Below are 23140 nucleotides of genomic sequence, written 5' to 3' on the forward strand. Positions count from 1 at the left end.
AGTGCTCTACCACTTGAGCTACAGCACCACTTCTGGTTTTCTGAGTGGTTTATTGGAGATAAGAGTTTCATGGACTTTCCTGCCCGGGCTGGCTTTGAACCTGGATCCTCAGATCTCAGCCTCCTAAGTAGCTAGGATTACAGGCGTGAGCCACCCGCGCCCAGCTGGAAGAACTTTTCTTGAAGTTAAGTAATCATTCTTTGCATTTCTGTGTAACATTAGTCTTATCTCATTGGATTTGGTAAGTTGTTTTTAGTTCCATTGGTATTTTTTAAGTTCAGCCAAAGTTTTTTTTTCATAAAAAACTGATATTATAAGGGTGGTGTCCAGAGGGGTTACAGTTATATGTCAGGCAAAGAGTACATTTCTTTCTGAACAACATCACCCCTGTCCTCACTCTCTCCCAGTTTTTCCCTCCTGTTCCCACTCACAAGTTGTATAGTTCATTTTCAAAACCTTATCTCAAAAATAGTCAGTGTGGGAAAAACTAGTGTGTGTGTGTGTGTGTGTGTGTGTGTGTGTGTGTGTGTGTGTGTGTGCATGTGCATGTATGCATGTATGCTAGTCTTGGGGCTTTTTCAGGGCCTGAACATGTTTCTGAGACTTTTGCTCAAGGCTGGTACTCTTATCACTTGAGCATAGCTCTACTTCAGCTTTTTGGTAATTAATTGAAGATAAGATTCTTACCTGACTGGGCTGGCTGTGAACTGTGATTCTTTTTTTAAAATTTATTTTAATTTTATTTTATTTGTGAACATACCATACAGAGGGGTTACAATTACATGGGCGGGATAATGCGTACATTTCTTACCAAGCATTGCAGCCTCCTCCTTTGTTTACCCTTCACATCCCTTCCCAGCCTCCCCCCTCCCCCCCAATCCCTGATTCTTATATGTCAGCCTTCTGAATAGTTAGGACTACAGGTATGACTACACAATGCCCTGGCATTTTTTTTAAAGAGCTATTTCAAGTTGGATATGACAATGCATACCTGTAGTCCTAGTACTTGGTAAGATGAGATAGGAGGAGTTTTTTGAGTCTAAAGCCAGAGGGAGAAGTTGGGAAGGTGGAGAGGGAAGAGATAGTAGGGGAAAAAAACAAAGGAGGGGGTAACAATGCTTGATAGGAAATGTACTCATTACCTTACTCATGTAACTGTAACCCCTCTGTACAGTATCTTTATAATAAAAATATATATTTAATTAAAAAAAAACAAGCAAAGAAACACTTCAAAATCATCATCACTATACCTCTAGTTACCAATTCATCTTCTTTTCATTAGATGTATGAACAAGTCCGTAAGAGTTTAGAAATGTGCAGCATTGAGAAGGACATCCAGTATTTTGTGAACCAACGCAAAACTGGACAGATTCCACCAGGTGAGTTGAATGGGGGCAGCAGGGTAAGGAGAGCTCTCCATGCAATGTTGTTAGTCTTTCTGTAACTGCAACAAATACCTGAGATAAATCAACTTATACCAGAAAAGGAGTTTGGATCACAGTCTTAGAGTCTTGCAGTTCCCAGTCAGCTGTTCCCATTGCTTTTGAGTCTATGGTGACATAGCATGTCATGATAGAGAGCATGTGGCCCAGAAAATCATTAATTACCTCATGAGGGTCAGGATCCTACTATGCCTTTCAGAAGCACACCCTCAGTTACCATAGTTATCTCAGTTACCTTCCCAAATAGGTAACACCTCTCAAAGGTACTAACACCTCCCAATAATGGCAAGCTGGGAACCAAGCCTCACACTTGAGTCCTTGGGGGATATTCCAGACCCAGATGATACTACCCCATCTTACTGTCTTGTTTCTCAATGACTCTCCTAGCACCCATCATGTACGAGAATTTCTACTGCCCACAGCGGAATGCAGCTCCTCCAGGAAAGGCCACAGGGCCTAAGCTGGCAAGGTAATATCTGCTGTCTTTCATGTGAAGAAAAATACATTCGATTAATGTTTTTATTATTAATGTTGGAAGGAGTATTAAATTTTAAAGATTTTTTTTGCTTTGTTTTTGTGCTGATATTTAGGGCCTAGGCACTGTCACTTAGCTTTTTTCTCTTGAGGCTGGTACTCTACCACTTGAGCCACAGCTCTACTTCTGTTTTTTTTTTGGTGATTAATTAGAGAGAAGAATTTCATGGACTTTCCTGCCTAGGCTGGCTTTGAATTTTGATCCTCAGCTCTCAGCCTCCTGGTGGTATGAGCCACCAGCACCTGACTAAAGTTTTTTTTTTTGTTCGTTTGTTTGTTCAAGTATGAGGACTTGAACTCAGGACCTGGGTGCTATCCCTTGTTTTTTTTTCCCTCAAGGCTAGTGCTCTACCACTTGAGGCACAGCTTTACTTCTTGCTTTTTACTGTCTAATTGGAGGTAAAAGTCTCACAGAATTTCCTGCCTGGGCTGGCTTCAAACCTTGATCCTCAGACCCTTGAGTAGCTAGGATTATAGCTGTGAGCCACCAGTGCTTGGCAAGTTTAGTTTTAATAAAACGTGTACATATTTACCATTACATAAAAATAGCATTTTAGGATGAATATTAAATGGAATCTTATTACTCACAGTCCAAGGAGGGCTATGTCATGCTGTAGCATGACTATCATTACTTTTTTTTAAATGAATCCTATACCTTTCTTAGAGACTATAAGAAGCAGGAGCCACGTAGGGAAGGAAACACAAAGGTGCAGCACCTCTGTGCCTCTGATCATATAAAATAATATTTATTGAATGAATTCTAGGAAATGGAAACATGAGGTTTTTTTTCTTTTTGTCTTGTTTGTTCATTTATCTGGTGAGGGAGGCAACGGAGAGCACAGAAATGGAGGAACAAAGAATGAACAAATGCAGCAGTGGTACTCAGTCGACCCTATGTTGAAAATGAACTAGACAACTTATGGGTGGGGATGCGTGGGAAAACTCGGAGAGAGTGAAGGAGTGACATTGTCCAAAAAGAAATGTGCTCATTATCTGACATATGAAACAGTAATCCCTCTGTACATCACCTTTCCAATGACAATAAAAATATGAAGAAAAAAAGCAGGAACCAGTAAACTATGTCCCCTTGTGAATCATATCTGATCTAAATTTTTTTCTAGGGCTTTTGAGTTAAGATGAGTTTCTGTATTTTTAAGTGGCTGGAAAAAAATGAAAAGGAGAGATATTGTCTCATGACATATGGAAGTCAAATGAAATTTCAACTTCTGCCTTTTTGAGGAAAGTTGTATGGGAACATAGCCATTAATGGATCATGTATGACTGTTTCCTCACTGGAGCCGAGGAGAATTGCAACAGAGGTGCCATATGGCCAGCAAAGCCTAAACTCTTTACCATTAATTTGGTAAATGGGCCCACAGGGAATGTTTGCTGCTTCTGCTATAAAGAATTGCCCTCCCTGCCACCTCCGTCATGGGGATTGAACTAAAGGCCTGGGTGCTGTCCCTGATCTTTTCTGCTGAAGGCTAGCACTCTACCACTTTGAACCACAGCTCCACTTCCTGTTTTCTAGTGGTTAATTGGAGATAAGAGTCTATCAGACTTTCCTGCTCCAGCTGGCTTTGAACTACAATCCTCAGATCTCAGCCTCCTGAGTAGCTAGGATTAGAGACATAAGCATTCTGCTATAAAGAATCTTGAAGGAAGAGAAACTTCTCTTTCACATAAAGTCAGCAGCAGTTTAAGCTGTTGAATTTTCCATTCAGTTTTAGGAAAGATGGAAAGTGTTTGAGAGGGATTATGTGTTTACCATCAAAATTTAGGAATGCCAGGCACTATTCAAAAACGGTTAATATGAATGAACACAACAAGGCAGGATCTGTTTGTGTTTCGCATTCTGCAAAGGAATGTGTGGATGAAGGAGGAGATTTCGTGCTGAGATTTTAGTCATGCCAGACTGGGCTATGGGGGAAGTGCTCTGTGCCCCTGACCAGTATGGTCAGTATCTTGTGATTTCTGATCCTTAGATTTCAACAGGTTGGGACTGCAGATCAGTGGCATCAGTCATCTGACCCTTCTTAACCCTCTAGTGTAGAAACCAGAGCTGATTACAGTAGAATATGCTTGTAACATGGAGTAGAACATTATAAACACAAGAACTTATCTGAAGGTCTTTTTCTTTCTTACAGGAGAGGACCTCTCCCAATTCCTAAAAATTTACCAGGTATGTCATTAGAAAGGCTTTTTTGAATTCTTAATTTAGGTTTTATTTATGGTTGAATAACTAGAATTTTTTGGGGGGGCCCGGTTTTGGGGCCTGAACTCTGGGCCTGGGTGCTGTCCCTCAGCTCTTCAGCTCAAGGCTAGCGCTCTACCACTTGAGCCACAGTGCCACTTCCAGCTTTTTTCTTTTTGCTTATGTGGTGATGAGAAATCGAACCCAGGGCCTCATGCATGCAAGGCAAGCACTCTACCACTGAGCCACCTTCCTAGCCCCACTGATAAATATTTAAACCATTGGCAGGGATTCATTATGCTAGTCTCCCTATTTTGAAAACTTTTAAAATTTTATATTATTAAAGGTGAATGCTGTAGTATTCAATATTATAAAATATATTAGTATATATAACATCTACTATTGAATAGACTATCAACCACTTTGTTGAATAGCTTGAGTTTTCAAATACTCATATTTGCTTACATCTCAAAAACACTGTCATTCAAAGCTGGGCATTGGCATCTCATGATTGTAATCCTAGCTACTCAAGAAGCTGAGATATGAGGATTGTGGTTTGAAGCCACCCTGGAAAGACAAGTCTGTGAGACTCTTCATATCCAATTAACCATCAAAAAGCTGAAAGAAGAGGTATAGCCCAAGCGGTAGAGTACCAGCCTAGAGTAAAAACAGATAAGTGAGAGTACAAGGCCCTAAGTTCAAGGCCTAGTAACCCCAAAACAAAAAAAAACCCAAAAACCTATTATTCAGGTAGTAACTTTTTATTTTTTTATTAAGGAAAAACTTAAAACATACACAAAGATAAAACAACAGGTACAAGGTCTCCTATGTTCTCTTGAACTGCTTAAATAATCATAATCATCTTGCCAGTCAAATTACTTCACCCTGGATGGGGTGCTGGTGGCTCACACCTGTAATCCTAGCTACGCAGTAGGCTGAGATCTGAGGATCACAGTTAGAAGCCAGCTAGGGCAGAAAAGTCTGTGAGACTCTTATCTCCAACAAACTCAGAAAAAGCTGGAAATAGCACTATGGGGTAGAGCACTAGATGAGCAAAAGAAGATCAGGGACAGTACCCAGGCCCTCAGTTCAAGCCCCAGGACCAGCAAAAAAAAAAAAAGAAAAGAAAAGAAAAACAATTAGTTCACCCCAGAGTGAGAGTGTGTTGAAACTGATGGTCTAGCAGGTTATTCGGGCAGAGATGCACATTAGGCATTTGGAAATATCAGCTGGAACTCAGGTTAGACCTTTGTCTCCTGGGATCATCATTTCCTCTTGCCTAAGAACTCTATCTAGTCCTGTTTATGTTGATATGAAATTTGAATCCATTTGTACTTTTTGTCTGTGGTGAGTTTATCACCTTTCTCCCTGGTGCTGGGGGAAGTACCCTAAATTAGACACTCAGCTTGCAGATAATAAGGAGTTGACATTAAGTCATAACCAGTGTAAACAAGTGCATGTGTATATTCATGTAATTGTTTTTCTGTAGGTGTTTGAAGCTCAAGAATGTGAACGAATTAACTTCTTCCGGAATACATTGTGGTTACATGTGAATCAGCTGTCAAAACAGTGTGTCACAAGCGATGAGGTAAGTTGGAAGCATCCACAGAGGATTGTGACACTGTGACTGGATTCCTTAGAGTGGAAAGAACCCAACAAAGGCTTATTAGTTCATCATCTCCCTGCTCCCCTCTTCTATTTGAAGTCAACAGGTTAAATGAGTCACTCTAAGCCAAGTGACATGATACAAGGTCCCAGACAAACACCTAACCTGCGAGCCCATTTTAATATGATGATATGACCCACTCATTTACATTTTCTCCTTATTTCTCTCTCTTCTCTCTCTTCCTCTCTCTCTTCCTCCTCTCTTTTCTCATGTCCTTTTTCCTTTCTTCATTTGTTATTTGACAAGATCTCATTATGTAACTCAGGCCAGCCTCAAACTCACAATCTCCTTGCCTGTACTTCACTAGTGCTGGAGTTATAGGAGTAACTACCATGCCCTGCTACCACCATGACTTTCTTTTCTTTTCTTTCTTTTTTTTTGGTTGGTTGTGGGGTTTGAACTCTGGCCTGGGTACTGTCCCTCAGCTCTTCAGCTCAAGGCTAGCGCTCTACCACTTGAGCCATAGTGCCACTTCTGTTTTTTGCTGTTTATGTGGTGCTGAGGACTCAAACCCAGGGCCTCATGCATGCAAGGCAAGCACTCTACCACTGAGACACCTTCCCAGCCGCCACCATGACTTTCTAATTAAGAAATTCATAGTTTGTTGAAATACCACAGAGGCCCCTTGGTACAACTAATATACACTTAAAAAAATTGAGAGGAGAGGAAAACAGGGTCTCTTGCCGGGGCGGGGGGGGGGGCGGGGGGAGAGGAGGGAGTGGTATCTGCAAGAGGAGGAAAGTGAATGAAGAGAGTAAATGAGTGTGAAGGTAGCACAAGCACAAGTACTTTATATGCATGTGTGAAAACAGAATAATGAAACTGTTGGAGTTGATTCAAGAAGCAGGGGAAGGCCTGGACATCAGTGGCTCCAGCCTGTAATCCTAGCTACTCAAAAGCTGAAATCTGAGGACTGAGTCAAGCAAGAATATGATGTCCTGGGCTCAAGCCCGAGTGTGTGCATGCATGTTCACATGCATATACATACACACACATATACATACACACAAAGAAGTGGGAGAGGAGATAATGGAGAGTGTTAGAGGGGTTAACAGGTGTATATACATGTGTGGAAATGTCACAATAACCTACCATCCCTGTACAATAAATTCCTGGTAATACAAAAAATCTCTTTAAAAAATAAGTGAAAGCTGGATGCCAGTGGCTCACGCCTGTAATCCTAGCTACTCAAGAGGCTGAGATCTGAGGATCGTAGTTCAAAGCCAGCCTGGGCAGGAAAGTCCATGAGACTCTTATCTCAGTTAACCCCCAGAAAACAGGAAGTGGCCCTGTGGCTCAAGTGGTAGAGAGCTCGCCTTGATCTAAAGAGCTGAGGGACAGCACCCAGGTCCAAAGTTCAAGACCCATGACTGACAAAAAAAAAATAATGTTTGTCCAGGAGAACAGAGAAAGAACCTCAATGCAGTTTAATGTTTGGGAGAGAGAGATGTCACAGCATGTATATGAGTCTCAGAGATGGCTCTAGTCTAGGATGAGATGACTCCAGACAGCAAGTATTAGCAGACTGACCCATACTTGGGCTAGCAATTACTGAAGAGCTTAATATTTTCTTCAACACTATTCCTAGAATTAACTTGTACACAGCTATAGTAATAGGGCCCCCAGACCTCAGAAGCACTAAATCAGGATAGCACAACCTTATAAACAGCTCCCTTCACTTAGATGGGACACTTACTATTGAATGATTATTAAACATGTGGAAAACCCATAGGATTTCATGGAAGAACTTTTCTTTCTTTCTTTTTTTTTTTTTTTTTGGTCGGTCGTGGGGCTTGAACTCTGGGCCTGGGCTGTCCCTGAGTTCTTCAGTGCTCTACCACAGCACCACTTCTGGTTTCTATTATTGGAGATAAGAGTCTCACAGACTTTCCTGCCTGGGCTGGCTTTGAACCGTGATCCTCAGATCTCAGCCTCCTGAGTAGCTAGGATTATAGGTGTAAGCCACTGACACCCGGGTGTAACTAAGAATCTTAATTATAAAATGGACATGGCCAGGTGCCAGTTGCTTCTGAGGAGGCTGAGATCTGAGAATCACGGTTCAAAGCCAGCCCAGGCAGGAAAGTCCTCATAATCTTATCTCCAGTTAATCACCAAAAAAGCCAAAGGAGTTGTGGCCCAAGTGGTAGTAGCCTTAAGCACAAAAGCTCAGGTACAGCACCCAGGCCCTGAGTTCAAGCCCCAGAAAATGTCCACAACATGTATGCATGCACGTGCACACGCACATACACACACATGCACATGGACCAAAGCCTATGGTAATATCTCCATTCAGGATATTTGAGTCCTGTGAACCAGAAAAACTATTGTCATATTTTTGGGGTTAGGGAAATCATGTCTGGTTGAGGCATATGGGGTGACATATAAGAGATCTGCTTTTTTCTTTAACGTGTTTTCAAACCTCATGTATTCTTTGTTGTCAGATTGCCTTTTCATGGGAGGATTGTAAATTTAATATTATAAGATCTGAATATAAGATTATTAACAATCAGAGGCAGGGGTGTGTTTATGAAGACATACGGCAAGATGCTCTATGACTGTTTTCTAATGGTGAGAAAATTAAAGGCAATGATTTACTTTTGAGAGAAACCTAGTCTGGACTTGGACTAGAACTTGTCTCTCCATAGTCACTGCTTTTACATGGGTTTTACTCATGTAAGCCTGGCTCATCTGCTTTCTTGCTATGTTGTATTCTCACAGCTTTTTGTGAAACTGGCGACTTCAAAGACTGCAGTGGAAGACTCAGGTGAGGGTTTGCTGCCATGATTGGGGGAGGGGTGGTGGTGGCTTACCTTATCCTAAATCTATTATCCTGAAAACTAGCAAAGAGTGTATGGATACAAAGTAGGGAGAAGGAAGGAATTATGCCTTTCTAACATTGTTCAGAGCTCTGTGGGGGCCTTGTGAGTTTACCACAACTCTGACCAACTGTCTAGTTTCTGAACCCAGGCCCCTCCCTTCCACTGCAGACAAAGCGTACATGCAGCACATCAACACACTGGACAAGATCCGAGAAGACTGGCAGAGCGAGCACATCAAGGCCTGTGAGGTACTTGGAACTGGAAGCAGCTCAGAATGGTGGGATGGGGTTTGGGACCCAGGACTTCAGCCCTGTGCACCTATTTCTTAGTACCCTGCCCTGCTCTCATATTTTAGTGTCCCGCTTCTCATTTGTTAAGGAGCTTGAGAGTAAGTTAGAAATCAGGAAATTAAGTGAAAAACTTCAGGTAACTTGAATACTTCCCCCCCCCCTCCAAACTTCATCTTTCTGCCTCTTCTCCATCCAGATCACACTGTACCACTGTGTCCATTTTAGTGTAATGTTTGATTAGGCAGGCCTGAACCAGCCGAATCAGTTAGTGGTGGGATGCACACAGTAATTACCTTTGAGAACCTTGCCTGTACTTGCTAGGTTAGAAGAGAGGAAATGTAGGCTTTGGAATGTTGGTTTTTAGGTGTTTGTTTTTAAAATTCTCTTCCCATCTATTTCACTACTAGCCCTTTTGTTTTCTGGATATAACCTCACGATTTCCCAGAGGAACTTAGAATAATTTGGTAACTTCCTCAAGTTTCTGTTACCATGTCTACACATTTTCTAATGACTACTCCATGGCCCCAGGAGTAACAGAAGCAGCATTAACTGGAGGTTTGTTAGAGATGAATATTCTCAACTCAACCACAGAACTCCAGAGTCAGGAACTGTGGGAGTGGGGGCCCAGCAATCTCTGTGCATTGGAGAATGAGAACCACTAGTTCACAGGGCCCCTCTCTCCTCTGAGAGTAGAAAACTGGGCTCTTTCCATCTAGCAAGCTCGTATCCCATCTAGCTGGCCTTTTCCTGCTCTCTAGGGCACAGTTCCCTGAACATCAACAGCTGTTATCCTCCCAGCCCATCAGATCACTGGGTGTCATGGCACACCACTGGAACTGGAGCACTGTGGAGGCTCAGGCAGGAAGGCCCACAAATAAGAGGCCAGTTTGTCTCAAAACAAAGTAAAAATTATACGTGCCCACTCTACTGAACTACATTCCTAGCCTCATTCTAATCTTTTATTTTATTTTTATCAGCCATGAGGCTTGAACTCTGGGCCTGGGCACTGGCTCTGAGCTTCTTGCTCTACCACTTGAGCCATAGTACCACTTTCAGTTTTCTGGTGGTTAATTGGAGATAAGAATTTCATGGACTTTTCCTGCCTGGGCTGGCTTTATAACTCAATCCTTAGTTCTCAGCCTCCTGAGTAGCTAGGATTACAGGCATGAGCCACTGTTGCTTGGCCCCGTTCTAATCTTTTGAAGGAATTATTTCCAAGTTCTTTTTTTTTTTTTTGGGTCCGGTCATGGGGCCTGAACTCTGGGCCTGGGTGCTGTCCCTCAGCTCTTCAGCTCAAGGCTAGCGCTCTACCACTTGAGCCACAGCGTCACTTCTGGCTTTTTCTTTTTGCTTATATGGTGCTGAGGAATCGAACCCAGGGCCTCAGGCATGCAAGGCAAGCGCTCTACCACTGAGCCAACTTCCCAGCCCTATTTCCAAGTTCTTATTTCAGCCTTTCCAGTCTGAGATTTGCTTCCCTGAAGAAGCTCACTTCTCTCTTGGGGGCTACCAGGGACCCTTCAGTGTGAGGTCTAGTGGGTCTTTGTGGCTTCTTCATTATCCTTGGTGATGGTAAAACCCAGGCTGCATGCATGGGAGGGAAGCACTTTACTATTGAGCTGCACACTCACCTGGCCTTTGTGGTTTCTAATTTTTCTCCTTTGATTTCTCTATGCCATGATGCCATCCCCCCCACGAAAGCATTCCCTTTTACTTTATTTTCTTAACTTTATATGAATTCATATAAAGGCTCAGATGAGGATTTCCTTTTAAATTTAAAAAATATACAAGACAATATGACACACCTCTCATGGATACATAGGTATTATTAGAACCTGCATAGAAATGATGACATTTAGATTTTCTCTGGGGAAGGGGGAAAGGTGACAGAGATCAGGAAAATCACATAGGGACTTTAACAAGATCTGGTACAAGGACGGCCAAAAATTTTTGATTTAAGGGAAGTTTCAGACAAACTCTTGCTATGTGGCCCAGGGTAGCTTTGAACTCTTCCTACCTTAGCCTTCTAAGTGCTTAGATGACAGGTATGTACAGATGTGATCCATGATACCTACCAGTGGCTGAAAATAGTAAAGCTAGGTGATTGGTGAGTATTCACTATATTATTGTCCTATTCTGTGTGAAATATTCCAAAATAATTTTTAGTGTGTAAACATTTTTTAGTATATAACTATATGTAAAATATTTACAGGTGGAATAATGCATTTGCTTCAAAATGCCCAGGAAGTAGGAAGTAGGTTGGCAGGGATATCAGTTAATAGAATGGACAGTGAGTTGATATGTGTGTGTGTGTGTGTCTGTGTATATGTGTGTATATATGTGTGTGTGTGTGTGTGTGTGTTATGGGGCCTGAACTCTGGGCCTGGGCACTGTCCCTCAGCTCTTCAGCTCAAGGCTAGTGTTCTACCATTTGAGCCACAGCACCACTTCCAGTTTTTTCTGTGTATTTGGTGCTGAGGAATCAAACCCAGGGCCTCATGTATGCAAGGCAAGCACTCTACCACTGAGCCACCTTCCTAGCCCCACTGATAAATATTTAAACCATTGGCAGGGATTCATTATGCTAGTCTCCCTATTTTGAAAACTTTTAAAATTTTATATTATTAAAGGTGAATGCTGTAGTATTCAATATTATAAAATATATTAGTATATATAACATCTACTATTGAATAGACTATCAACCACTTTGTTGAATAGCTTGAGTTTTCAAATACTCATATTTGCTTACATCTCAAAAACACTGTCATTCAAAGCTGGGCATTGGCATCTCATGATTGTAATCCTAGCTACTCAAGAAGCTGAGATATGAGGATTGTGGTTTGAAGCCACCCTGGAAAGACAAGTCTGTGAGACTCTTCATATCCAATTAACCATCAAAAAGCTGAAAGAAGAGGTATAGCCCAAGCGGTAGAGTACCAGCCTAGAGTAAAAACAGATAAGTGAGAGTACAAGGCCCTAAGTTCAAGGCCTAGTAACCCCAAAACAAAAAAAAACCCAAAAACCTATTATTCAGGTAGTAACTTTTTATTTTTTTATTAAGGAAAAACTTAAAACATACACAAAGATAAAACAACAGGTACAAGGTCTCCTATGTTCTCTTGAACTGCTTAAATAATCATAATCATCTTGCCAGTCAAATTACTTCACCCTGGATGGGGTGCTGGTGGCTCACACCTGTAATCCTAGCTACGCAGTAGGCTGAGATCTGAGGATCACAGTTAGAAGCCAGCTAGGGCAGAAAAGTCTGTGAGACTCTTATCTCCAACAAACTCAGAAAAAGCTGGAAATAGCACTATGGGGTAGAGCACTAGATGAGCAAAAGAAGATCAGGGACAGTACCCAGGCCCTCAGTTCAAGCCCCAGGACCAGCAAAAAAAAAAAAAGAAAAGAAAAGAAAAACAATTAGTTCACCCCAGAGTGAGAGTGTGTTGAAACTGATGGTCTAGCAGGTTATTCGGGCAGAGATGCACATTAGGCATTTGGAAATATCAGCTGGAACTCAGGTTAGACCTTTGTCTCCTGGGATCATCATTTCCTCTTGCCTAAGAACTCTATCTAGTCCTGTTTATGTTGATATGAAATTTGAATCCATTTGTACTTTTTGTCTGTGGTGAGTTTATCACCTTTCTCCCTGGTGCTGGGGGAAGTACCCTAAATTAGACACTCAGCTTGCAGATAATAAGGAGTTGACATTAAGTCATAACCAGTGTAAACAAGTGCATGTGTATATTCATGTAATTGTTTTTCTGTAGGTGTTTGAAGCTCAAGAATGTGAACGAATTAACTTCTTCCGGAATACATTGTGGTTACATGTGAATCAGCTGTCAAAACAGTGTGTCACAAGCGATGAGGTAAGTTGGAAGCATCCACAGAGGATTGTGACACTGTGACTGGATTCCTTAGAGTGGAAAGAACCCAACAAAGGCTTATTAGTTCATCATCTCCCTGCTCCCCTCTTCTATTTGAAGTCAACAGGTTAAATGAGTCACTCTAAGCCAAGTGACATGATACAAGGTCCCAGACAAACACCTAACCTGCGAGCCCATTTTAATATGATGATATGACCCACTCATTTACATTTTCTCCTTATTTCTCTCTCTTCTCTCTCTTCCTCTCTCTCTTCCTCCTCTCTTTTCTCATGTCCTTTTTCCTTTCTTCATTTGTTATTTGACAAGATCTCATTATGTAACTCAGGCCAGCCTCAAACTCACAATCTCCTTGCCTGTACTTCACTAGTGCTGGAGTTATAGGAGTAACTACCATGCCCTGCTACCACCATGACTTTCTTTTCTTTTCTTTCTTTTTTTTTGGTTGGTTGTGGGGTTTGAACTCTGGCCTGGGTACTGTCCCTCAGCTCTTCAGCTCAAGGCTAGCGCTCTACCACTTGAGCCATAGTGCCACTTCTGTTTTTTGCTGTTTATGTGGTGCTGAGGACTCAAACCCAGGGCCTCATGCATGCAAGGCAAGCACTCTACCACTGAGACACCTTCCCAGCCGCCACCATGACTTTCTAATTAAGAAATTCATAGTTTGTTGAAATACCACAGAGGCCCCTTGGTACAACTAATATACACTTAAAAAAATTGAGAGGAGAGGAAAACAGGGTCTCTTGCCGGGGCGGGGGGGGGGGCGGGGGGAGAGGAGGGAGTGGTATCTGCAAGAGGAGGAAAGTGAATGAAGAGAGTAAATGAGTGTGAAGGTAGCACAAGCACAAGTACTTTATATGCATGTGTGAAAACAGAATAATGAAACTGTTGGAGTTGATTCAAGAAGCAGGGGAAGGCCTGGACATCAGTGGCTCCAGCCTGTAATCCTAGCTACTCAAAAGCTGAAATCTGAGGACTGAGTCAAGCAAGAATATGATGTCCTGGGCTCAAGCCCGAGTGTGTGCATGCATGTTCACATGCATATACATACACACACATATACATACACACAAAGAAGTGGGAGAGGAGATAATGGAGAGTGTTAGAGGGGTTAACAGGTGTATATACATGTGTGGAAATGTCACAATAACCTACCATCCCTGTACAATAAATTCCTGGTAATACAAAAAATCTCTTTAAAAAATAAGTGAAAGCTGGATGCCAGTGGCTCACGCCTGTAATCCTAGCTACTCAAGAGGCTGAGATCTGAGGATCGTAGTTCAAAGCCAGCCTGGGCAGGAAAGTCCATGAGACTCTTATCTCAGTTAACCCCCAGAAAACAGGAAGTGGCCCTGTGGCTCAAGTGGTAGAGAGCTCGCCTTGATCTAAAGAGCTGAGGGACAGCACCCAGGTCCAAAGTTCAAGACCCATGACTGACAAAAAAAAAATAATGTTTGTCCAGGAGAACAGAGAAAGAACCTCAATGCAGTTTAATGTTTGGGAGAGAGAGATGTCACAGCATGTATATGAGTCTCAGAGATGGCTCTAGTCTAGGATGAGATGACTCCAGACAGCAAGTATTAGCAGACTGACCCATACTTGGGCTAGCAATTACTGAAGAGCTTAATATTTTCTTCAACACTATTCCTAGAATTAACTTGTACACAGCTATAGTAATAGGGCCCCCAGACCTCAGAAGCACTAAATCAGGATAGCACAACCTTATAAACAGCTCCCTTCACTTAGATGGGACACTTACTATTGAATGATTATTAAACATGTGGAAAACCCATAGGATTTCATGGAAGAACTTTTCTTTCTTTCTTTTTTTTTTTTTTTTTGGTCGGTCGTGGGGCTTGAACTCTGGGCCTGGGCGCTGTCCCTCAGCTCTTCAGCTCAAGGCTAGCGCTCTACCACTTGAGCCACAGCACCACTTCCGGCTTTTTTTTTCTTTTTGCTTATGTGGTGCTGAGGAATCGAACCCGGGGCCTCATGCATGCAAGGCAAGCACTCTACCACTGAGCCACTTTCCCAGCCTGAATAACTAGAATTTTGAAATAAGGGGAAAGAACTTAATAGAATCAAATTCTCAAGAGAACAAACCTGAAGCTGGTGCTGGTGGCTCACACCTGTAATCCTAGCTACTCAGAAGGCTGAGACCTGAGAATTGTGGTTTAAAGCTAGCCTGGGCAGGAAAGTCCATGAGACTCATCTCCAGAAAACTGGAGGTAGAGGTGTGGCTCAAAGTGGTAGAGCAAAAGAGCTCAGGGACAGCACATAGGCCCTGATTTTCAGCCCTACAACAGGAGAGGGGGGAGGAGGGAGAGAGAGAGGCAGAGAGAGAGAGAGAGAGAGAGGGAGGGAAAGAGAAAGAATGAGAGAATGAGCCTGCATTACTAGAATCTTATTATAATACTTTACCACAGAGTGAAATTTGGTAAGTGATGCTCTGTATTTATAGCTTATGCAAGAGAATCCAAACGAAACTTATAAGAATCTTGGGGCTGGGAAGGTAGCTCAGTGGTAGAGTACTTGCCTTGCATGCATGAGGCCCTGGGTTCAATTCCTTAGCACCACATAAGCAGAAAAACCCGAAGTAGCGCTGTGGCTCAAGTGGTAGAGCTCTAGCCTTGAGCTGAAGAGCTGAGGGACAGTGCCCAGAGTTCAGGCCACATGACCAACAAACAAACAAACAAATAAGAATCTGGGTGCTGGCTTTGAACCATGATCCTCAGATCTCAGCCTCCTATTAGGATTATAGGTGTGAGCCACCGGCGCCAGCTGTATATCTTTTTTGGATGATAGGATGGTTTAAATTGTTCTGTGTCAGTTTATAATTACTACTAGATAATATGGACTTCACTTTTATTTAGTTTTGAAAATCACTACAGATGTTACTGTCTGGGCCTGGATAAAAAAGAGCAAAGAAATCTTAAGAGCATTTTCTAGAATGTTCTCTGGCTTGTAGTCATGACAACTAATGATAGGTTTTGGTGCCACATATATTTTTATCCTTATAAAAGGCCAGTCATCCAATGGGCTGGGAAGGTGGCTCAGTGGTAGAGCACTTGCCTTGCATGCCTGAGGCCCTGGGTTCGATTCTTCAGCACCACATAAGAAAAAAGCCGGAAGTGGCACTGTGGCACAAATGGTAGAGCGCTAGCCTTGAGCTGAAGAGCTGAGGGACAGCGCCCAGGCCCAGACTTCAGGCCCCATGACCGGACCAAAAAAAAAAAAAAAAAGGCCAGTCATCCAAATCTTTAAGTGGAATGACCAGGTTTGAAAGGACTAAGATTTAATTATAAAAAATAGCTTAGTGCTATGTTCTTCGTTTTGTAGGTGACCCTGATTATTCTTTGGTCGATGACTACAGTTTGCTCTATCAGTAACATCAATGGTAAGAACTTTGAACTTTCACATAATCAAGTTGAACTTATGGTCATATTTCTGAAGCCTTAGAAGTTTCTTTATGACTCAGCATTCTGGTAGAGATGATGCCCTTTCAGGATCTCTGGGTCCTACAACTGAAAGATGACTGGAGACTGATCCATACTGTTTTGTTTTTTTTTTTTTTTACTTGTCCTGTCACTTGCACTCAGGGCCTGGGCTCTGTTCTTGAGCCTCTCTGTGCTCAAAGCTAGCATTCTACCACTTGAGCCTCACCACCACTTCTGCCTTTTTCTGAGTGGTTTATCAGCGTCTCATGGACTTTCCTGCCTGGGTTGGCTTTGAACCATGATCCTCAGATCTCAGCCTCCTGAATAGCTGGGATTACAGGCATGAGCCACCAGCACTGGGCTTGTTCCATATTTATATAAAGGAAGGTATTTTCCTTTCATTACTCTCTGAGTCTCTGCTAGATGTTAAGATCTTTTGGTAGCCATTACACGCCTCTATTTAGGCATGCTCACAAACAAAACATACATGGGTCTTACTCAGTCATTTAGTCTTTAGTGTATTCCTGCTTCCCTAAAAGGGCAAAGTAAAAAGTCAGTGAAAATAAAATGAATAATATCACAAATACTACCAAATACATCACAGGGGCCATCCTGTGCCAAATTGTTCCTGCTCGGAAGTAGCAAGCCACAGAATTCTTGGAAGAGAACTCAACACTACTCTGCCAAATGAGCCTTCAAAGATCATCAAATGATAGCTGGTCTCTTTGGCACTCAGGCACTTTGAATATGCCCCAAGTCAAAGTCATTCTTCACCAATGTGAGGCCAAAGTAACACAATAAATGAAATGCTTGGTGAAATTATCTAGGCATACATGAGCAAAGAAAAAGTCTGAAAGAATATTCCTAATATTATTATTTTTTAAAAAAATTCCTGTTTTCTAATTTGCCCACGATGAGAATGTGTTACTTGTTTAACTAAAAGTTTTGAGCCCAAGTGCTCATGTCTGTAATCCTAGCTAATCAGGAGGCTGAAATATGAGGATCGAGGTTTAAAGGCAGCTCAGGCAGGAAAATTGTTAGACTCTTATCTCCAGTTAACTACCAAAAAATCTGGAAGTAGAGGTATGGATCAAATGGTAAAACACTGAGAAAAAGCAAAGTGTTAGAAAAAGCTGAGACGGCCGGCGCCAGTGGCTCATGCCTGTCATCTTAGCTACTCAGGAGGCTGAGATCTGAGGATCTTGGTTCAAAGCCAGCCAGGGCAGGAAAGTCCATGAGACTCCTATCTTCAATAAACCACTCAGTGCTGTGGTGCTGTGGCTCAAATGGTAGGATGCTAGCCTTGAGCTGAAGAGCTGAGGGACAGCGCCCAGGCCCAGAGTTCAGGTCCCACAACCAACAAAAAAAAAAAAAGAAAAAAAAGAAAAAAAAAGAAAAGGCTGAGACAGTGTCCAGGTCCTGAGTTGAAGCCTTAGTACCCACACACACAAATAAAAAAAATTTTTTTTTTTGTTGGTAGCGGGGCTTGAACTCTGGGCTTAGGCACTGTCCCTGAGCTCTTCAGCTTAAGGTGAGCATTATACCACTTGAGCCACAATACCACTTCTGGTTTTCTGGTGGTTAATTGGAGATAAGAGTTTCACAGACTTTTCTAGTCTGGGCTGGCTTTGAACCACAATCTTCAGATCTCAGCTCCCGAGTAGCTAGGATTACAGGCATGAGCCACTGGTGCCCAGCTCCAAGAAAAGTTTTGAAGTTTTGTATTTTCCTGATGCTGTGAGTTTCTAGGAGTTACAGGAAGTGGTGACTGGGATGCCAGAAGTCATAGGAGAACTGGAATAGCCTCTTCCCCACCCTTCCTGGATTCCTGTTGATGACATTGACTGTAGTGTTTGATTTCATAACTGAAACCCAATAGGTTTCCCATGGTGATTTCCTACAGTGTTAGCACATCAAACTTTACTTCACTATTCAAAGCACCTATATTTTAACTTATAGCAATTAGTTAAAATAGGACATGTGCCACATAGTTTTTACTAGATAAAAATAAATCAGCTAGTATCAGTTTATGTCAAACACAAATTTAAGAAATATGATATGGGGGCTGGGAAGGTAGCTCAGTGGTAGAGTGCTTGCCTTTCATGCATGATGCCATGGGTTCGATTTAGCACTACATAAGCAGAAAAAGCCAGAAGTGGCATTGTGGCTCAAGTGGTAGAGTGCTAGCCTTGAGCTAAAGAGCCGAGTGACAGTACCCAGGCCCAGAGTTCAGGCACCATGACGGAGACACACACACACACACACACACACACACACACACACACACACACAAACACACATGAAGAAAAAGAAATATAATATGTAAGTAACTTTGCTGTAAAAGGTGAGCAAACTGAAGACAAAATCTTCTGTTCTCTAACTAGATACGTCTTTCTGACCTCCAAGAATTGTTTTTTCATGTACTTACAATTTCTTCTTCAAAAACCTTGCTCTGTTTCTCAGAGAGAAGGGATAAAGCCCTGATTAGATTCAGAGCGTGGATATGGCAAGTCAATCAGTGATTGGAATTCAGAGGTAAAACCTGCTCTCTGGACATGGTGCAAATGAGTTTTATTACCTTTGTTTCCTATATGGATAAAGCATACATGCTAGGAACTAGCATTTGGACTCCCCAGAGCCCAAGAAAATGAATTCTTGGATATGTGAATGTGTGGTGCTAGTGCCATACATTTACTTCAGCTAACTCTCTCTAATCTTACTGTACCAGCTCAATGAATAGAGGCTTAATATATACATACATATTTGGATGAATTTCAGAGAAAAGAGCCTTGATTTGGTTAGTTAATAATTTAGTTGAACTAGCCAGGGTGCTGGTGGCTCCCATGTGTAATCCTAGCTACTGAGGAGGCTGAGATCTGAGGATGGTGCTTCAAAGCCAGCCAAGGCAGAAAAGCCTGTGAGACTCTTATCTCCAAAACACTACTCAGAAAAAGCCAGAAGTTGCAATGTGGCTCAAGTAGTAGAGCACAGAGCACTAGCCTTGAGCAAAAGAAGCTCAGAGATAATATCCAGGTCCTAAGTTCAAGCCTCAGCACCTGTAGCACACACACAAATAATAATTTAGTTGAACAATTATGATATTTAAAATGTTTGAGTGAATCTTAGCTTTGAAATTTAAATAGTAATATTTAGGAATTTGCAATGGGTATTACAGTTGTTGAATTTTAGCTGCTATTCTAGTTTTGAATCCTAATATGTTTAGATAAAGACAGTTTATAATTTTTGAATTTAAAAATGTGTATCATACCAGATACCGGCATAACTCATGCTTATAACTATAGCTACTCAAGAGGCTGAGATCTGAGAATCCTGGTTTGAATTCAACCTGGTCAGACAAATTCAAGAGAATCTTATCTCCAATTAACCAGAAAAAAAAGGAAAGTAGGGCTGTGGCTTAAGTGGTAAATCATTAACCTTGAGAAAAAAAACTAAGCAGAAGCTCAAGGTCGAGTTCAAGCCCTAGTACCAGACAAAAATAAAAAGGAGTATCAAAAATATAAATATGTGTCATTCATCTTAAGAAACTTCCATAATTATCTCATTTGTCATTTGTCATCACGTGGAATTATTCATTTTTCACTATTTGGGCAAGCACGTTTACATTGTCTGAATGCATTCGCAGGATAAGAGTGGGTGATGATATGAATGTTCTAATACAATTTCTTTGTTTTTTTCTTTCAGAAAAGAAAGCCTTTTCCATTTGGTGCTTCTGTGGCACAGAAAGAGACAGGCAGAGCAGCAGAATCTTAGCCAAATCATGAAGACTTTGATGTGAACCCTTGCTGTAATTTTTTGATATGCTAAATTTATTGTAGACATTGAGTTCAACTTGTTAGTAAAGCTCTATAATTGTTTGGCAAAGTTTACAGAATTGCCCTAGACTGAAGAATTATTCCTTCCTCAGCCAGTTAGTCAAGTTGTGGATGAGTTCTCTTTCCTAGTTGGAAGCAGAACTATCCCTGAGTATTGGCACTTGAAGGCGCAGAGGCAGCTGCAGAGGATGCTGAGCCATCAGCTGTGGAAGAGGTGGCTTAGGCTTTGGAAGCAAGACTGAAATTTCCACAGCGACACATACTCTCAGCATGCAAGATTTTAAAATCATCTTCTCAGCTGGATGCCAGTGGCTCATACCTGTAATCCCAGCTATTCAGGAAGCTGAGATCTGAGGATCATGGTTTAAAGCCAGCCTGGGCAAGAAAGTCTATGAGACTCTTATCTCCAATTAACCACCAAAATGCTGGAGCAAAGCTTTGGCTTAAGTGAGAGAGCACCAGCCATGAAGGAAAAAGCTTAGAAACAGTACCCGGGTTCTCAGTTTAAGCCCCAGTAGCTAGCACAAAAAATAGATAACATAAAATAAAGTCATCACCTTCCTTTTTGGCTGGAAGACTTCAAATCACCTAAGAGCACTTTCTCGTGTTGAAGATGAGGAAACAAAGCCCAGGTGCATGAAATAAATTTTGTGCTGTTGTGACAGAACAGCAGCCCAATCTAAAAAGTCATTCTTCTAACCCTTTGTGATACTACAATTTAAAAGGCAAAATATATTTTTTCCTAGCTTTATTTTCAATTGGGAAAATTATCAAGATTTAAATGCCAGATTCATTTATGTAATTATGTATTGAACTAAGGAACAGCATATTTAATCTAAGAAGTCATAGATATACTAATGTACCACCAGGAATGTGGGATGGAAAGTTGCCAATTAACTAAAACAGGGTATGGTGGCCAAACTCATCTGAATGTCAGGCAGTAAAGCATAAAACAAAGATCCTAGAGTCAACGAACTATAATATTTTGATGATTCTCAGAGAATTTCAGAGTTTCAAAGGCAATATAAAATACTGTGTCTTCACAGAGATACTAGATCTTGGGGTCTTTAAAGAGCAAATCTTACTTTTTCACAAATATCTGGATCTTTCTTTGTCACCCAACAGCAAGGAAATTACATTATACCTTTTGTATATTTGCACCTTGAGAATATGGTAACTTTTAGTTACGGCAAGTTAAAATAGCACTATTACTTATTGGGTATGTTGTAAAATTCTGTTACCACAAAGCGCCAATGTTTTCCTCTCCTTCTCTATGTAATAGGTTTTCTAGGACTATAGACAAATTGATTAAAAGAAGATTGATTATTTCCCCTCTTTTAAAATATGCAGTGCTACTGAACGTGGCAACTTTTTGCTATTACAGGAAACTTACATCAGCTGGGCATCCTTTTGAGAAACTCAGGTTTGCAAAGGACCACTGACTTCCCCATACTATACCAAATTGTTTCAAGAAATTTTCCTTCGTACTCAGAACATTCTATTTTGAGTACATTATTTATGTTGGCAAGTCCTCAGGGATTTCATATTTCTATTGGTCAGTGTGGTCGTAAAAATGTTTCATGAGTGGAAAGTAATATTTTTCTTTTACTCTTCTTTTAGTTTGATTTGAGGTAAAATAAAGATCCTGGATGATGGAGATTTATTTTGCATTAGTGCAAGCTTCCTTCGACCTCTTATTTGATTTGCAATTGTTAGACTACAAAATACCAGACCACTGGTCAGGAAGGCCAGGGAGAGATGGAGCCTATCACACTTCCTCTTCGTCTGTGTCAGTTGCCACGTTATTTCCTCTGAGGTACTGTCCCTGTTTTACTGCTGGAGTGAATTTTGCTATTTCATTACTCCTTTTCCTTGTTATTAAATGGGATAATAATTCCAGGTCTGGGGGCTGGGAAGGTGGCTCAGTGGTAGAGCACTTGCCTTGCATGCATGAGGCCCTGGGTTCGATTCCTCAGCACCACATAAGCAAAAGAAAAAAGCCGGTAGTGGTGCTATGGCTCAAGTGGTAGAGCACTAGCCTTGAGCTGAAGAGCTGAGGGACAGCGCCCAGGCCCAGAGTTCAGGCACCATGACTGGACCAAAAAAAATAATAATTCCAGGTCTGTCTTAGAGAATATTGCAGCTGGTACTTGGGGTGTAATCCTGCCTGGAACTCCTGGTAGAGGGCTGCTCCTAGAAGGGGCACACAACTTTTCTGTTACTTCTGGGCTGTCTCTGACAGTGGCAGAGTGCATTCCAGTGGTCCAGGTCTTCAGGCAACAACATAATTACTGGCAGTAAGAACTCAGGCTGGTGTTTCAGGAAATGGTAGATATTGGGGAGATGTGGATGGGGCACTGGCAATGTCTGGCCTCTACATACTCACATTGTGCCACATTAATTTGACTCCATCCTGTTATTTCTTCTTGAAGTCTCAGCTCTCCAAAACAAACTCACAGATGCCTAAGAGAAACAGCAAGTTTAGTAGGATAAGCTCTAGTCCCTATGTTTACAAATAGTTCTAAGTCCACAATCGATGTTCATCCTCTCCTTCCTCTAAAATACTCTGTTGTATCCTTTCTTGCACACTCCAATTTGTATGTTAGAAATCAAGATCATCTCTTGAAAGAGACAGTTAAGTTGATACGAGGCTGTTGGAATGGACGCTAAGCCAAAATGGCCTGGCATCCTCACAAGAAGAGAAAGATAGAACAGTTGTGTGCATGTGTAGAGGCTGGCCACAAGCAGAGGCTGAAGTGAATTCATAGGCAAAAATATGCCAGCAGTTGGGATGGGGAAGGGGGCACACACTCATAAACATAAGTGCCAAACAATACCAATGAGGCACTACCCAGGCATGATGTTTTGGGAATGTAAAAGCTACCTCTACAACTCAGCTCTTTTGATTTTTTAAGTAGGGAAGCTATGAAAAGGAAGGTAAAAGACTCATTTTAAGTGCTTTTCAAGGTATAAAAACAAAAGTCTGTTAATAGAAGAGAGCCTGTTTGTGGAAGAGTTTTTTAAAAATGTAGACTAGG

At 41.6% G+C, this 23140-nt stretch overlaps 1 protein-coding gene across 1 annotated transcript in view; it reads left to right on the top strand.

Annotated features, from left to right (window-relative positions):
• Positions 1-16291, top strand: part of Pstpip2 (proline-serine-threonine phosphatase interacting protein 2) — a 76427-nt gene extending 60136 nt beyond the window's left edge. Inside the window, exons 7-10 of the mRNA XM_013014793.1 lie at positions 8555-8600; positions 8824-8903; positions 12719-12817; positions 16172-16291. Coding sequence (XP_012870247.1) covers positions 8555-8600; positions 8824-8903; positions 12719-12817; positions 16172-16291 — 345 coding nt within the window. The remainder of the gene's footprint in view (positions 1-8554; positions 8601-8823; positions 8904-12718; positions 12818-16171) is intronic.
• The last annotated feature ends 6849 nt before the right edge of the window (positions 16292-23140 follow it).

The sequence above is a fragment of the Dipodomys ordii genome, unplaced genomic scaffold (genome assembly GCF_000151885.1).
Source record: "Dipodomys ordii isolate 6190 unplaced genomic scaffold, Dord_2.0 Scaffold25, whole genome shotgun sequence".
In the NCBI taxonomy this organism is placed as follows: domain Eukaryota; kingdom Metazoa; phylum Chordata; class Mammalia; order Rodentia; family Heteromyidae; genus Dipodomys; species Dipodomys ordii.